The sequence below is a fragment of the Labrus mixtus genome, chromosome 22, assembly GCF_963584025.1.
Source record: "Labrus mixtus chromosome 22, fLabMix1.1, whole genome shotgun sequence".
Taxonomy (NCBI): Eukaryota; Metazoa; Chordata; class Actinopteri; order Labriformes; family Labridae; genus Labrus; species Labrus mixtus.
The window spans coordinates 16,172,138-16,188,731 of NC_083633.1; the positions used below are offsets into that span (position 1 = coordinate 16,172,138).

The 16,594-nt window shown below is 41.9% G+C and overlaps 2 protein-coding genes across 3 annotated transcripts in view; one reads left to right on the forward strand and one right to left on the reverse strand.

Annotated features, from left to right (window-relative positions):
- The window catches only part of LOC132956197 (liprin-beta-1-like), a 24,148-nt gene extending 13,582 nt beyond the window's left edge, over nucleotides 1-10,566 (forward strand). Inside the window, exons 7-26 of one of the 2 annotated variants that reach the window (XM_061029486.1) lie at nucleotides 294-386; nucleotides 593-631; nucleotides 1,706-1,823; nucleotides 3,296-3,357; nucleotides 3,473-3,539; nucleotides 4,145-4,263; nucleotides 4,497-4,564; nucleotides 5,314-5,368; nucleotides 5,657-5,801; nucleotides 6,524-6,659; nucleotides 6,754-6,873; nucleotides 7,012-7,162; nucleotides 7,304-7,415; nucleotides 7,499-7,587; nucleotides 7,721-7,843; nucleotides 7,947-8,072; nucleotides 8,378-8,566; nucleotides 8,945-9,103; nucleotides 9,220-9,285; nucleotides 9,381-10,566. In XM_061029486.1, coding sequence (XP_060885469.1) covers nucleotides 294-386; nucleotides 593-631; nucleotides 1,706-1,823; nucleotides 3,296-3,357; nucleotides 3,473-3,539; nucleotides 4,145-4,263; nucleotides 4,497-4,564; nucleotides 5,314-5,368; nucleotides 5,657-5,801; nucleotides 6,524-6,659; nucleotides 6,754-6,873; nucleotides 7,012-7,162; nucleotides 7,304-7,415; nucleotides 7,499-7,587; nucleotides 7,721-7,843; nucleotides 7,947-8,072; nucleotides 8,378-8,566; nucleotides 8,945-9,103; nucleotides 9,220-9,285; nucleotides 9,381-9,473 — 2,130 coding nt within the window. In that variant the 3' untranslated portion in view covers nucleotides 9,474-10,566. The remainder of the gene's footprint in view (nucleotides 1-293; nucleotides 387-592; nucleotides 632-1,705; nucleotides 1,824-3,295; nucleotides 3,358-3,472; nucleotides 3,540-4,144; nucleotides 4,264-4,496; nucleotides 4,565-5,313; nucleotides 5,369-5,656; nucleotides 5,802-6,523; nucleotides 6,660-6,753; nucleotides 6,874-7,011; nucleotides 7,163-7,303; nucleotides 7,416-7,498; nucleotides 7,588-7,720; nucleotides 7,844-7,946; nucleotides 8,073-8,377; nucleotides 8,567-8,944; nucleotides 9,104-9,219; nucleotides 9,286-9,380) is intronic. The other variant, XM_061029487.1, reaches the window with a different exon arrangement.
- LOC132956200 (NADH-cytochrome b5 reductase 3-like) lies at nucleotides 9,578-15,540 on the reverse strand. Its single transcript, XM_061029498.1, has 9 exons — nucleotides 15,401-15,540; nucleotides 14,983-15,108; nucleotides 14,818-14,890; nucleotides 13,441-13,547; nucleotides 13,224-13,353; nucleotides 13,036-13,119; nucleotides 12,295-12,380; nucleotides 12,093-12,192; nucleotides 9,578-11,555 (listed from the first exon to the last, which is right to left on the reverse strand). Exons 1-9 carry the CDS (start codon nucleotides 15,419-15,421, stop codon nucleotides 11,383-11,385), a joined length of 900 nt encoding a protein of 299 aa, XP_060885481.1. The 5' UTR covers nucleotides 15,422-15,540; the 3' UTR covers nucleotides 9,578-11,382.
- Nucleotides 15,541-16,594: the final 1,054 nt, after the last annotated feature.

A 16,594-nucleotide genomic window follows, 5' to 3' on the forward strand; every position in this document is an offset into this window, starting at 1 on the left:
GTCTCTGTGCAGCACGGTGCTCCCAGACTGATTGTGATGAAGGCAGTTTCACAGTAATTGACCGTGACGCTCCCCTGTGGTCCAGGATTTGTCTCCATGTGTGGACTCAGCTTCTCACTTTTCCCTCCAGTTGGGACATCTGTCTGAAAATAAAGTTTGGCGCTTTTGGCAGGAAGTCTCTCCCCCCTGTTGAAAAATTCAGAACTCTCTCCCACACAGTCTCCGTAAAGCTCCCAAGCGCAGGTTTTTTTCTCCGAGATTAATGGGTAATGGAGTTGTTTTCTCCTCCCCAGGGCTTGTACCAGGAAGTAACGGACCTGCGGTTCAGGGTGACTGATATAGAGAATGAAAGACTTCAGAGTGAGAAGAAACTCAAAGCTACAAAAGTGAGTGTTTGTGGATCACTGCTGAAGAGCCATTTAAAAGCAGATACTTGTTTTTCTTTATTCCCCCTATGACAGGACATTTAAACTTCTTTCTACCCTTTTGAAACAAACCTCAACGTGTTTTAAAACCTCTTGATGTCTGCTCCCTTTTCTTTTTGTTTCTACTGTGATGTTAACGTCTTTCTGCAACATGCTAACCTGACAAGCGTCCAAAGGGGAACACTGTGAGGTTCACTGACGATGAGGTGAATGGAGGGGGGGGGGTTTAATCTCCGGAGTGTTTTCTTCTTCTCCTTTCTGCCCCCCCCCCCCCCCTCTCCTAAAGATCTTCTAAACCTGCTCCTTCTCCACTGCTGCACTCTGCTTTCCTGACTTTCACCACACTGCGCTGTAAGTGCTTCCACCTGCATCCCTCATACCTGGTTCAAATCCTCTTTTAGCTTCTGGCTTGTTTTAACACCTTTTTTTAGACTGAAACTGTATTTTTAAAGGAGGTCTGACTTGTGTTTGTTCAGGTCACTAAAAGCTGCTGTTAGATGGACACTTTCAGAAACGTCTACTTGTCGTATTTTTTTTTCCATCATGGCGCTACAGGTCATGAGTATCTGTTGGTCAAAACGCTCTTAGAACATCAAGATCTATACGCAGCTTTAGTGAAGATGTCTTGTGGCTGTTTGTGTGCGTGTTCTGCATTTCAGAGTCTCCACAGTTGAGTGAAAATTACGAGCACTGAATCATCTCACAAGACCCACAGTGTGTGTAATAGAGATCAGAGTTTTGGACTAACTAACTTAATCACCAAGTGACTGACTAAGTCTTACTAAGGTTGTGTCAATTAGGAAGCACTTACTATTATGCCAGAAAAACATTACTGAATGAATATACCCGATACATGTACATTTAGTTGTATGTGAGCACACATGCTTTGATGCTGAAGACTTGACAGAAAAGACTTCCTGTAACAGAAAACTCAATATTCAGAACCAGCTTCCCAAATGTTCCCTTGATTTAATTTAACCTGCTGATTTATGATAAATTCAATATATTTGTTTGTCAGACTGTTCAGGGAACTTGTGATGGGCCTCTCAGAACATTTTATACACTTAACAAAATATCTGACAAACATAAAAAAACAGTTGTTTGACGTTAGCTGGCTGCTTTAAAGAAGTTATACAGTCATGTGTGTCCAGGTAATAAAAGCTTTAAACAAACAAACAAACTGAAATATGAAAAGCTAGACTTTACAGATTCCATCCGTTTAACAGAAGAAAGTAGTGAAGCACCGATGACTGAACTGAACGCATCTCTCTTGACTCCAGGAGGAGCTGCAGCTCCTGCAGAAGCAGCTGGAGGAGCGAGAGGCGGAGCTGAGGAGGCTCAAGGACGAGGGCAGGCTGAGGACAGAGAGCCACAGCAGGGCGGAGGGAGGCGAGAGAGGTGGGAGCTGCTTTAATAATTGTCTGGGAGCTTCCAAATCTAATATTATGAGAGGGTTTCTGAGGATTAGGCAAACAGACATTTCACATACCAACAACACCAGACTCCCCCTACAGCAACCTTTCTGAACAAATAATAAATATCTGGAATAATCCGTCAATTATCCGCTGTGCAAACTGTAAAGAGGTGATCTGAGGCCTTTTTTTTTTTTTTACTGGACTCCTTATCAGTCAGTACACAGGCTCCACACCAAACATATCGGACTGATTTACTCCTTCCACGTCTGCAGAGCTTATCTTATCCCCTCTGATGGTGGAGGAATGCCATTAATTTAAATGGGAGTTTCTTATATGCTCTGTTTGACAACATGCGCTGTACGGTATCAACAGATACAGACATTTGTTTCAACTTCCAGCTCACTGTAAAGGCTGTGCGGTGTGAAAGATTAAAGCGTATCCTGTGCCGGGTCAAGTGTTTGCTTTTGGGAAGAAGAAGAAAAAAAAGGCTGCAGCAGAAAGAGAAATGACTTGAACCATTTGGAGCATTTAAACATGTCAAATGTCAGAGCCCAATAAGTGGTTCTAATGCAATTATCTATATGTAATGTTTTGAGTGCCCTGATGGTGTCGCTGTCCTGCTGGTTGTAGGGTTGTAGGAATTTTTTTTTGCAGACCAGTGGTTATCTACATATCGAACAGAGATGTAACGCTGTCCATCGGATGAATGAAAACATAATCTACCTTTTATTTTAGCTCTGTTTTTGGTCTCGGCTGTCTACGTGTGAAATATCTGACGCAGCTGAAGATACCACCACGTCCACTAGTTTGTCTTCGACTTTGTCCGTCTGCCGTTTGCTGCTGGAAAGGTTGTGTACAGAGGAACAATTAGCACACATTTACTGCTGGAAATGATGGAAAAAGTGACAGGTTGGAAAACAAAGCGCAGAGCTGTAAGAGGCTGAAAGTTTGTTCTTTGGGTGAATCAAAACTGAGACAGATTTCATACGACATTTTGTATATTGTTTGTGTTCACATATTTTTAACTTACAGCTTCGAAGTTTGAATTTTTATAATTAGACTTGATATCTGATTTCTAATCAATTTAACGGCTCCAAACCCGAACCACAGCAGAGTGATGATCTCTCTTCTCATAACACGCCCCACAGTTCACATGAGGTTTTCCCAGAACATGAACATGGTTTGCGTTAGATTACAAAGTGGTTGGCACTTTCTTGGTTGAGTAGTGCGCCTAATAAAACTCACAGAAAGTCCCCGTTTGTAAGAGTTTGTGGTGATAATTGAATCAAGACTTTAATGCAGCAACGAGCTGAAACAGCAGCAGCCCAAACAAAACACTGAGTCCCAGCAGCTTCATCATCATCTCTGGTTTCTGTCACTACTTTCAGAACCAGAGGGGGGGGGGGTTAAAGTTAAATCCTTCCTCCAGAATAAAATCTGTTTGTTCCATTTTAGATACAGAAGTGTTGAAGATGAAGATGGTGTTGGAGTCACTGGCGTCGGTCAACGATGAGAAGGTACGTTGTGATTTGTCGCTCTGACAGTTGAAGGCAGCAGAGCGGACGCTTTGATTTATTAAAAACAGACGTAACTGTAACATGATGCTTTTTTTTTTTTTTTTTTAATCTACAGGAACGTAGAATAAAAGAGCTGGAGGAGACGCTGACAAAGAGCAAGAACATGCAGGAGCTGATCAAAGGTCAACTTGAGATTGAAGTCACTCATTTCTCTTTTTTTTTTACATATTTATTACATCAGTATTTAATCAAAGTTGGGGCATATCGGCCAGCTGATATAAGCTTATTCAGTCACTATCAGCATCGGCTAATTTAATGGCAAATATGCGCCGATATTACTTAATTTATATATCGGTACCAGATTTTTTTTCTCCCTAATATCAGTATCTAACCCCAAAACTCACATATCGGTTGGGCCCTAATTAAAGGTAGTTTATTAATTCTTTGGCTTTACTTTTAGTTTTTACTTTTGTATTTAGTGATTACAAAGGAAAGAAACTTCTACCATATATTCAAAATGCTGTGAAGCCATGATGGAAGAGAGTATTAGTAATCAATGAAACTCAACCTCAAGACAATATCTCGTGTTTTGAAATTCTAAAGGTCGCTTAACAACTAAAAATATCAAGATGACACAAAAGACCATCTTTCATGTACGCTCCTTTCTTTCCTATGAAGAGTACTTAGGATTGATATGAGGGAAGCTAGTGGCTAACTTCAAATATGAAAGGACAAGCGGAGCTTTGTGAGTTCGTGCTGCTGAACTGTCCTAACTTTCCTCTCCCAGAGAAGCTAAAGGAAGATGACTATGACCATATACCAGATGAGCCCTCTCTTCCTGTATCCATGGAGGTGGATCAGGTCGCTGTGGCGCTGGTGGGGGAGGCAGGAAGGAGCTCAGGCGAGGTAAACACAACGTCTGTCAAAAGAATTCACAACACAGGATGAACCCCAGACCACACTTCCTTTTTAGAAAAGCTCAATTTTCGGCCTCCCACTCTGAAATTGTTTCTCGCAGGAATTCAGAGCTTCTGTGTGGGTTATTAAGTTGTTTTTTTTTATAGCTGTGTAAATATTCTGCTGCTGAGAAAATATGTTCAATTAATCATGTTTTTCTCTGTTGCTGTGTGTTGTCTCAGTCTATTCCTTGTATAGCAGTGCTGTCTGAAATGAATGAGCTGGACAGAGAGCGACAGGCAGCCCAAAGGTATAACGGAGACATCTCATTATTTTTTTCCTTCTTGTTATGAGAACTCATTTGTTGCAGCTTAATTTCGCCCCATGGGTGGAAATGAATACACCGAAACATCTGAACCACATGTGGATGAACTGGAAGCCGATGTTGAAGAAACTTTCCTTCAGGGTTTGATGTATGATGTCACCAAAACATCAGATTTCATAAGAATATGAAACTCAGTGTTTTATTTTGCTTTGGTTCAACAAACACCCAGGTCTTCACATTTTCATTTGTATTATTGCACAAACTAATAATAAACTGATATGTTACTGCCTTTACAGTCCAGACACTTGTTTTGATCCAGTGTAGCTGCACACACCTGTACGGTCAAGCTGTGAGTGTGCATGGCCTCTTGCAGTTTATCTGAAATGGATTGTGAATAGTTCAGTTTGGCGCAGTTGCTGCTAATCGCTTTTCGTTTACCTGAGTCTAATCCGTCGGTTATACAGGAGCCTCATTTTGTCGAAACTCATGACAAATAAGGGACTCGTTTGTTCTTTCCAAGGGACACTTGTTGTGACTGGCATTTTTTACTTTCTCTGAGGAAGTCAGAACTTTCTTCAACGAACTACACACGTTATCTAACTTTTCATTAAGTTGTATTTCTGCAGTAAGTAAAGAAGCAGTTTGTCTGCAGTACTTGATGTTAAGGGTATTTAAGAACTCTAAACCACTCTTTCCTGAATGATGCTTAAACAATTTGTTTCCTGTTCTTTCAGTCCTGTGGATGTGTCACAGTCGGGCAGCTCAGCCAGATCCAGCAGCACCGAGCAGGTAACATCTGGCATGTTTATTCTGTGGAGAGTCCTTATTGAACATATGAAAGAAGAATCACATTAGTTCTCATAGGTTGAAAATTCAAACTGATCATATATTTTACCTTTGAATGTGAATCCGTCCATGTGAGTTATTCCTCATGTAGTCACAGGACCTTCACCCTGTCATGCTCTTAGTCCTTCTCTGACACCTAGTGGTTAAATGATGCAACTACCTCCTACAGCTTGAATTACATTTTACAGTGTTTGTCCATTCCTTGACTTCCATTATTTCTTTTTAAAAAAGGCCAAACTAAAAACGGGATCCGGATCCTTACCCCCCACCAAAGCAAGCGATGACAGTTTTGGTTCCAAGAAGACTCGTTCCTCTTTCGGCCGTGGCTTCTTCAAGCTGCGAGGAGGCAAGCAGACGGCGAGCTCCCCGAACCTCGGTGAGAGCGGTGCTGCTGGCTGACGCCGTGTCCTGCAATTTCTCACATTTTTTTTTCACCGTTTTGAGATGTGTCATACGGCTTTCGTCACTGACCGTCACGTTTCTTTCACGGCTCCGTAAATTGTGAAGACCGCAGCCGGAGTGTCAGTGCACCTGCGTTAGGTACAGTAGAGCAGAGAGGGCGTGTTGGCCTGCAGTATGGCTGCTCTGGATCGTACAGCTGGACGTGAATCGAGACTGACTTTGAAATGTGATCATTTATCCTAACTGTAAATGTGATGATCACATTCTGTCATTCTGTTCTCTTACAAACTTTAACTCAACCTTTCTCTAAAGCGGCGGCTCCCAAGCTTTTCCCCCCTCACAGTTTGCATGTTTAGAAAGTGTGAGAAAAGGTTGGAATTTTCTTTGCTCTGGAGTGAGGTGCTTCTGTCCAGCTGTCCCTTATCCATGACTTAAACCATCTGCAACAAAGCCATTCTCATTTGCAGTAAATGAGAAAATCTGCCAGTTGTGTGTTAGTATTTAGTCTCTGGTTTGCATGGGGGATGTCAGTTTTAGGATTCATGTAAAATTAAATGTTCTTAGATTAACGTTGGGTAGTAGTGGAGCTTCTTTGGGTTTCTCTAGAAGAACAGGAAGAGGGTAATCACCTGCATGGTTCAGCCTTGTAGAAGTGTATTTATCATCATATTGAAGTGTGTAAATTCATTTCCACAGCCGAGACGGAACGTAAAGGCACGGAGCACCTGGACCTGGCGGGTGCTCCTCCACGAAAATCCCATGATGCATCTCCCCTGCTGTCCTCCCCCGAAACCAAAAAGAAGTCCAAAGGCTTCAGGAAATTCTTCGGCAGGTAACTTCACGGCTCTTTCCGCGGAACTTGAGGCCATGTAAGACGATCGTTTTTTTTTTTTTGTTTGTTTATTTGTGATGCGATTCTCTTGCAGACTAAAAAGGAGTCACTCTACCACCTTAGACCTCGATGATGCAGAGATGGAGTTCAGGAGGGGCGGAGTCAGAGCCACAGCTGGACCGCGACTTGGCTGGTCACGTGAGCCAAAACACAAGTACGTGTCAAAGTCAGCAACAGCAGCCTCTTTTAAGGCCTCTTTATGTCCCCATGACCTTTTTATTCTTTTTATTTAAATTTGGTAATTACCAGCGACCATGTCCTGTAATCAGTATTCCTCCCCTGTCCCTGTCAGTGCTGTCGATGTTCCTTTCTCACGCTGGAGTAAGGAGGAAGTCTGCGGGTGGCTGCATGAGCAGGGCTTCGGGCTGTATGTGGCCCAGGGTCAGAGCTGGATCAAGTCAGGACAAACTCTGCTGCAGGCGTCGCAACACGACCTGGAGAAGGTGAGGGGCATGTTACGCTTGAGGGATAATATTCTTAAACTTTTGAATATAGAAGTTTTTTTTTTCTATTCCCTGATATTTCTACTGTTTGTAAGAGTCTCCCGTGTGTGTGTGTGTGTGCTTCTCTGTTTTCCTGCTCAGGAGCTGTGCATGAAGCAGCCGCTGCACAAGAAGAAGCTGCAGCTTGCTCTGCAGGCTCTGGGGTCAGACGAGGACGACCTGAAGGGCAGACTGGACCACAACTGGGTGACCAGTGAGTGTCACGACATCTTAGTTTCATTAAACAACAGTGTAACTCTTCATTGAGATAAAATACGATTCTTTTCCCCCTCCCAGGGTGGCTGGATGACATCGGCCTCCCGCAGTACAAAAGCCACTTTGATGAGGCTCTCGTTGATGGACGCATGCTGCACTACATGACCGTGGTGAGTCACTGCAGCCTGCATGGAAGTGATGAGAATTTTTCATTCCTGATGATCTTTTTGCACTCTGAATGAACTCGTTCTCTGAATGAATCATTCAGCAGACTTTGTGACGACTCTTCTTTTGTTTCCCCAGGATGACCTGCTGTCTCTGAAGGTGGGCAGTGTTCTCCATCACCTCAGCATCAAGAGGGCCATTCAGGTCCTCCGCCTCAACTCCTACGAACCCAACTGTCTGAGGAGACGACCCTCTGATGAGGTATCAGAGAAGAAGAAGTCATGATCTGTTACCTTCTTTCTTTCTTCTTTCTTCATGACCCTGCCTCTAAAATTTGTATTCATATTCCCTCGTCTTGTTCCAGAACAACATCACGCCGGCTGAGATCTCCCAGTGGACAAACCACCGAGTGATGGAGTGGCTCCGCTCTGTGGATCTGGCAGAGTACGCTCCTAATCTGAGGGGTAGCGGTGTCCATGGAGGGCTGATGGTAAGACAGATGGATCAAACCCAGTGGGGAAATAAAAGACTTAAAATAAAATACACAAACATATGGTAAGTGACATTACTGATACATCATGACCAGGTATACAGTATGTTCTCACACACGACTTTTAAAGGATGAATGGAGTTGAAAAAAATTGTAAATTTGTAAATGCACACTTGACTTATTTTTATGCCTTTAAGGATTAGAAAAAACCCCCACTTGTTTATTTGTTGTCTTCTGTGTTTTGTCTTGTTTTCCTGTTTGACCCCTCCCCGTGATGTTTCCTCAAACGTCTGCACGCTCTGAAGGTGTTGGAGCCTCGCTTCAACGTGGAAGCTCTCGCCCTCCTGCTCAACATTCCACCCAACAAAACCCTGCTGCGACGCCACCTGGCCACACACTTCCAACTGCTCGTGGGGTCCGAGGCTCAGCGGCTCAAACAGGACTGTCTGGAAAACCCAGACTACAGCGTCCTCACGGCCACCGCCAAGGTCAAGGTGAGTGCCGCCTGTCAGTTGTTAAAAACAAATCTCCACCTTTTTTTTTGTTTTGCCGTTGATAAACCTAAACTGAGACAATCCCCTCCTTTGCTGCAGCCTCATAATAAACATTAATATGGTGTCACTTTTCTATTCTTTCTAACTCAACTAGTGTTTGAATACTGTTTGAAAACACTCAACGATAGCTGACCAAACATTCCAAAAAGATAAAAGGAGGTCATTGAAAATGGATTCATGATCAATCCTGTGAATTCATAATGAACACATTGTTTCAGTTGTTCTTGAACTCTGTGCAAACTCCTGAACATGTGAACGTTTTCCCAGCAGAAGCTCGTGTTTGCAAAGCTGCTAATATTCTCTGGTTTCCTCCTCCAGCCTCGGCGCTTGTCATTTGGTGGTTTTGGATCTTTGAGAAAGAAACGTCATGACGATGGCGAGGAGTACGTCTGCCCCATGAACGTGGAAATGCCCAAGAGCAGCAGCTTCCACAGGGGGGTTCAGATTTATGAGGAAAACTTAGAACACCTGGAACAGGTACCTGGAGACTTTTCTTCATAGCAGCTACTTTGGCTGTCAGCTGAAGCATTCCTAACGAGCTGGTTTTACGATCCATGTCTCTCCTGAGCCTCTTTGCTTGTTTGATTCTGCAGATGGAAGACTCTGAAGGGACCGTGAGACAGATCGGAGTGTTTTCAGAGGAAATCAACAACCTGACGGTGAGACGCTGATCCGCTCCTCGGCGATTCAGCACAAAACGAATGACGTTAAAAGGACAAACATGAGTCTCTCTGCGGTGCTGTTTGTGTTTCAGAGCATGCTGAAGGACGATGAGTTTTTCCAGGAGATCTCCGTCTGCCCTCCAGAGGTCGACACTGCAGAGACGGAGAACTCCGGCTCCATCTGATGTTGACAAACTGTGCCAAGAAAAACAAGCCGACCAACCTTTGAAGTACAACATGTGAGACCTTTGTACGGTGTTTTTAATCATTCAGAAGAGCAGCCAGAGCTTTTTTTGATCACACATGTATTTATTGAAGCTGCCAAACGTATAATGCATGAACAGATGCAGGATTTTAATACATAAATGTTTCTCTTTCTGCATTTATTTTTTATTATTCAACCATTGGTGTAGTAATGATTGAGGTAAACTTACTGGTCAATTTAAGGAGTTTTAAATGTCCTCAGCTGCGGTCGGACTCTGTTTTATTTGTGGTACGTGAAGTTGCTTTTGTGTGAACTTTGAAGATTTCAAATACGAGGACATTTTTCTCTCATTGACCTGTTTTTGGTTTCTAGATGCAAACGTGCTGTTTGTCCAGGTTTTTAAAATCCCTCTGAGACGTCTGTATCGGATTGTGTCTGTCCTGTGAAGACTACTGCTCTGTTTTTATTTACCTTCATAGTATTGTTGTTAAACATTTCAGAGGTGAGCAGAAAGATAAAAAACCTGCAGAGAACATGAGACAAAATGTTTTGGACGAAAAGAAAAAAAGGCTTTTGGTGTTCTGTCTCAGACCGACAGTAGATGAGGGGATTGATCCCACTCTCGCGTCTGTGCTTTTAAAGATGGACGCTTCAGCCAGGAGCTGATAAGCTTAGCACAAAGACAGACAGAAACAGTTAGCCTGGCCGTCTCTAAAGCCGACTAATTAACACGCCTCCTCTCTTCAGTTTAGTCTGAAAGCTGAAACACAAAACTCCCCCTAAACCCACAATTTGTTTTCCTTATTTTTGTTCTGATTTAAATAAGTGAGACGTGTTTCTTAGTGAGCTCTAGAGGTGCAGCCAGGCTATAAGCTTTTCACTGTGCTTACAGTCTCTATGCTAAGCTAATCAACTCCTGGTTATAGCCCTGTACGTGAGCGCTATCCTCTCATTAACCCCTGAGCGTTTCTCTCCAAATGTTCCACTATCTCTTAAAGAAACAGCATGATGGAAAGTTAACATGGAAACCAAAGTCGTTGTTTTTAACTGTTTTGTAATAAAAAGAAAGAAAATGATTTATTCCCCCTCCATTGTGTTCAGTTTCTGTAGCACACGTAGAGTATGAGCTAACACATCTATGAGGATGTTTTAAAGGTTGCACAGTGAGATCTTTCCAAACATTTTGACAGGAAATGATTACCAAAGCATCTCAGACTCGATAGCAGTTGATTTTTTTTTTTTATGTTGCATATCTAAACACAAGTAGCCACTGTTGCCAGACTTGCAGCAAAGACCGCGTTACAAACCACTGTTAACAATTTTAAGCAAAAATATATCTCTGACTAAACAGATGGACGTCTGGACTCTGTAACAAATATTCAACAGCAGTGATGCAACAATACAATTCAGTATAGATCAAAGCAAGTGATGATCACAATTCTTTATCTGTGCATAAAAAAAAAAAAAGCTTTGCATGTGTTAAGGCACTCAGAAAACAGCCAGGAGACCTCGACTCCTCTGATCGTTGAGGCAAACTGAGGCCTCAGAGGGACAGCAGGGTTTGTTTGCAACATCTTCTGAATCACATCTGAATTTTTCAAGCCAACAATCCCAACGTGTCTTTTCCATTATTCATCACAGAACTCCTCCTGTTAAAGCTCAAACATCCACATGTTCCCGCCCCCTTCTGCTACACTTCCCTGATCACACTAATTGGTCCTTGCTATGATTCTGCTGCACACAAATATCACGGCGTAATTATAGTAGTATACATAGTGCAAAACCCCACTGTGACTGTACGAGTGCATTAATGTTTCAGGGCAGAGTAAATAATAACTGAACACCCCCGGTATCCCCAAACCTCCGATTCTCTGGTGTGGTTCCGGCGTCTAGAAGGCGAACCTCTGACTGGCAGAGTGTCCCACTTTGTCCAGGTTGGGGTTGCAGGCGAACTGGATCATAGGTGGAGGTCCGCACATGAGGATGAGGGCGTCGTCGCCCGGAGGCGGCAGGTGTTCCCTCACCATGTCTTCGTTGATGAAGCCTTGGCTGTACTCCCAGTCTGAAACACCCAACGTGCCCGGAACGTTAAAAACAACTCTGGTGGCTTCTAACCTGTAGCTCCTCATTCAGCCACAACCAATGTAAACACGGTTTGAGTTCAGGACATTTACATTCATTTACTCTGACACAGTGCTATAGCTTATGATTTTCCAGCAGTGGTCCTTTGCAGATTGTGTGGTGTATAATTCTATCAAAGGCATTTCATAAAGTTAATAAAAATGAATTATTAAATAGTTTCAGATTACTGTAACCGTTAAGACAACTGCAGAAATGTAGATGTTGTCATGTCTTGTTAAGGTTTGCTTTGAGCAACAAGTCTATTTAATATGTTAATGTGTTAATGTGACTCAGCTGCAGCTTCCCAAAAACCCTAAATGAAAGCGTCACATGATTCTCTGCATAATGTGGCCTCTTTTCTTATCAGTCACATGATTATCTGAAGCTGCAGACCGAGCCCACCACGCCACAGAGCTGCAGCGTCAAACTATCTCACCCTCTCCTCTGTAAGTGAATATGTGAACGTTAGGAAACGTACCTGCAGGCGCTCTGTCCACAGTGAACCACAGCTTAAAGCGGTCCGGGTTGTTCACCTGGATCTCCTCCAACTCTGGTCTCAGCAGGATGTCTTTCTCAGTCTGTGGCAGGACAGGAAGCAAACAAGTGTCAGCGCTGCTCTGGTTCCACGGGTTTCTGCTTCATTGTACACAGACACACTGTTTATATGATGAAAAAGTGACCTGGTTGGCAAACAGCAGGTAGCACACTGTCGTGTCCTGAGGGTCCTTCATCACAGCCGAGATCAGCTGCAACATGGGAGTGATTCCTGTGTGAAGACGGGGGTTTGTTACGTCTCTCTTTTTTTAAACAGAAGGAATTTATCATTCCAGCTTCAAACAGATACTGACTCATGTGGCTGACAGAATGCAGACGTCCATTTGTTCTTTATTTTTGTGTGATTAAACCAACTCCTACCAACATGACAATGCTTATGGTGACATGGCAGCTGAGTACAAACAGACTCATTAATAATCGATACAAAGGTTGATAGTATTGAATTTAGAGTCTATAAAGAAACAGGGGAAATTAATATGTTGTAAATCTAAAACTTTGATATAAGCATTTAGGCATTAGATACATGCAAACCTACATACATAACACTTAAACTCCACTTATCTGCTTCCTAAGGACTGTGTCTGTGGGTTTGGTTTGATCAGATATGTTGACAGCAACCAAACAACACAGCTAAGCTCCTCCCACTCCAAACCAGTGAAACCAGCACAGAGAAAGGTGCTGCATCTCTAAAGACTGCTGGTAGATAATATAACAGCTTAGACAAGGAAGCTTGATTGCTCTTTAATTAATCTAATCAAAAGTTGCAGTCTGTAATCGTCAATCTGCAGAATTAAGCCGCCACGTTCTCACTAAACTGATCAGTCGATGAGCTGTGTGAGTTTCCTGGCTGAAGACGTTCCTCTTACCTGTCCCTCCAGCAATCATGCCCACATGTTTGGCCGTCTTGATCTCAGCCGGGGCCTTCTTTTCTGGCTGAATGGCGAAGACACCTGCGGAGGGAAGATTATCAGAAGCTCTGTTAGAATCATAACCCGAGCGCAAGCCCTGCATCCTGCCGCCTCCTCGATGGAGAGGTCAGGGTTACGTGTCTCACCTCTGCCTTTGTAAACGAGGAGGCCGCTGGGTCCTCTGAAGTCGATGGTGTCGTCGATCCTGAGGCTCTCCAGGTACTGACTCATCTTCCCGCCTTCAGGGAATTTAGGATGGACATCTTTGAAGTAAATCTGTACAGAAAAAAATAAAAATGAGTCAGAAACAAACTAAGAACAGATTTTTTGGAAGCACAGGGACATTTTTCCTCGACTTTATACCTTCACCACCAGATCCACATAGCCTTTGTCATCATCGCTGGACACGGGCGTGTACGGACGGACGACAAGTTTCCCGTCTACTTTTGCAGACAAATAAATGTGCTGCCCTGAAAAGTAAAGAAAAATTAATCTCAACACTTTTAATGTCAGCAGCTTCACATCTGATATGTTCTATGTCTACAATCATCAACTACTTCTATAACCGACTGTTTCACTCACTTCACGATCTGATTCTAGCTTTTGAAATGTGCTGAGTCACTCGATTTATTTCCTCATGCACGATAATAATTTGAACATCTTTGTGTTTTCAGCCAACGAAGTGACAAAAAATAAACTTCTGAAGGCTTCGAGAAGTTGTCGTGGGGATTGTTCGACACTTTTATGAACATGTCAAAGACAAACAAGTCACCGAGAACAAATCAACAGACACATTAACATTAGAAATAACTGTAGAGTAAAGCACTGATATCATCTCTATAGATAGATAGCTATTTAAATTTTTCAAAAAGGTTCATGTGTATGATCGATTAAGTTAATGTTTTTTAACTTTTACTCCAAAATAAGAATGTATGTAAACTTTTTCTTTTTTCAAACTTCTTGAAGGCTCTTCACATCATCATTCAACCTCCAATCTTTATTTTTTTCAGCTCTTTTAGTTTCTTACATCTTTTTAAATCTTTGGTTCCTCTTGGTCTCAGCTCTTGTTGTTGGGTTCTTGTGTTTCCTGGGTTCTTATGATGGTTCTTATAATGGTCGGGGTTATATATGTCTGTTGGGTATCGTGCACTTTGGGCTCTTTTCTGTTGAATTGTATTTAATTATTTTTTAGTATTTTGCATTTGTTATGTTCTTGCTGTTGTTTATGTTCTTCTGTGTTTGGTTTAGTTCGTTCTTGTTTTTGCTGTTTGTCAAAGCACTTTGTAAACCTGTGTTTTTAAAAAGGTGCAATATAAATAAAGTTATTATTATTATTATGACATGTTCAAGTTTCATTTTATACGTCTCTGTGCACATGTTCAGGGTTATCACACTGTACTCTGACACCTTTATTAGTTTAATAAGGTGTGGTTTTTTTTAATGACGCTTAATACACAAACTTTGAGCAACGACTTCAAGAGTTGAATATTTCAAGTCACGCCAACTCTCCAGAGTTGAATTACACACATTAAAAGTAATCCTAAACATAAAGCCACTGGGTCTGTTTTGGCCGGTAGTCTCGTGGTTCATTCTGAACAACACAAAATTGGAGATTCTTGGAATAAATTTGCAGGATAATTTACTTTCTTCTCATTAACCATGTCCTTGGAAAAGATGTCAACCGTTTCCCATGTTTTCAGGATACAGTGTGAAGTGTGTTTTGAATGTAACGTCACTTACCAATGGGAAGACCCAGGACGTGTTCAGGGGAGGGCAGTGCAAAGCGAAATTTCCTTGTGTCATGGCTGACAATCTGCAACAAACACAGAAGGAACAGAGCATGAAACTACAGACACCTGAACGCACCTGCTGCGTTTGTAAACACAGCTATTGTGACGACTTTACCTCTTTGTCCAGCAGCCGCAGTGCATACTTGATGTTGGGGTCTTCCAAGGTGATGGCAGGTCTCCTCTTTGGGAACAAAAGTCTGAAGATCAGGTTGATGATGCTGTCCACGCCGCCTCTGATCAGCTGTGATAACAAAAAAAAAAGAAGCCAAAAAGCCAAAGAGGGCCACTCAGATTAGCACCAGCTAACGTAGCAGTAGCTCCCAAGTTAATGTTTGAAACCCCCCAGTTGGGCGTTGTCTAACTTTAGTCAAGTCATTTTGCTTAATCCACAACAGAAGAAATGAGTCATAGCAGCTCCTGTGGGCAGGCCCGACAGCGCTCCCAACTCAACTTTATTAGGAAAACTAACTGTAGGCTAGTGTTAGCGAGGCTAAAGGAATTTAAAGATGCAAAATACGTATGTATATACTCACACTAATGATGTAGGAAAGCATTTTCAGTTAGTTCAGACAACTGCAAGGTCGAAAGTCGATGCAGAAAGCAAGCACAAGATGAGTTTACTGCAACAGTGAGGGCGGCGTGAGCTGTCATGCAACGATATCAAGCTGCAGTCTATGAGATAGCTACGGGAGATATACACATCACGTCATGCCCTTCAAAATAAGAGTGTTTTTTTTTTAAACTACTTTTGAAATAACAGACAATACGCACATTTTAAGATTTAATATTATAAAGGAAAAAAAATCCATGTCTCGAGCAAGGAGCTTGAAAGAGATTTTATTTATTTTAATTTTTTTGTTTAAGCAAAGTTTATAATTATGTATGGAGATTTTATTGGATGTTTGTCAGGTTTGAGAAAGTGCCAGTAGAATATTCTAGAAATTAGATTCCATACGAAAGATCAACACAACCATCTTAAACATCCTAAAAATTAAGCCAAATAAAAACAGTACACTTATTGTCAAGGATGATCCATTTGCATTATGGATATGATATTTGTCGTGTAAAATAAAGCGGTAAACATAACAAAATAACATAACATATTTTGTCCTGTGAATTAACTTCAGTTCCTCATATCATTTCAAATGCATGTTCAACAAGAAAGTCTAACGCTAGTGAGCTTGACGAAACTGAGGAATATACGTCACTTCCGCATGGACCCCGTTTGGATTTTCACAACAAAGCTTTTCACTACATAAAACTTTAGAAAAGTAACGTTACAGCTTCTCAGAAGAATGGACTTTAATTCAATCTGAGACACCATATTTGAAGGAAAAGTGTAGAAAGTGACACAGAAATAGAACTGGACACGACTTACACTGTGTCCAGTTGCTTAGCTTAAATTTTCAGCTTGAACAAATGGAAAAAGAGTAATTACAAGAATGAAAGTTGATTTCGAATTCAATTTTAAGGGTGAATTTAACCATGGGAATAAATTAGATATTAAAGATTTGTATCTTTAGTATGTGTGAATGTGTCAAATGAGTCTCACTGAGGAGCAGAAACCTGAATCTATAAATAAAGATCCTCAGCTGAGCCTTACATCTATGTTACATTACATACTTGATGGTGAATTTAATCTTCTGGCTTTAGTAGACAAATGTGTGCTTGTCAGTGTCATACATTGTGAATGCTGTGCTCCTTTTTGGCCTGTAGATGGCAGTACT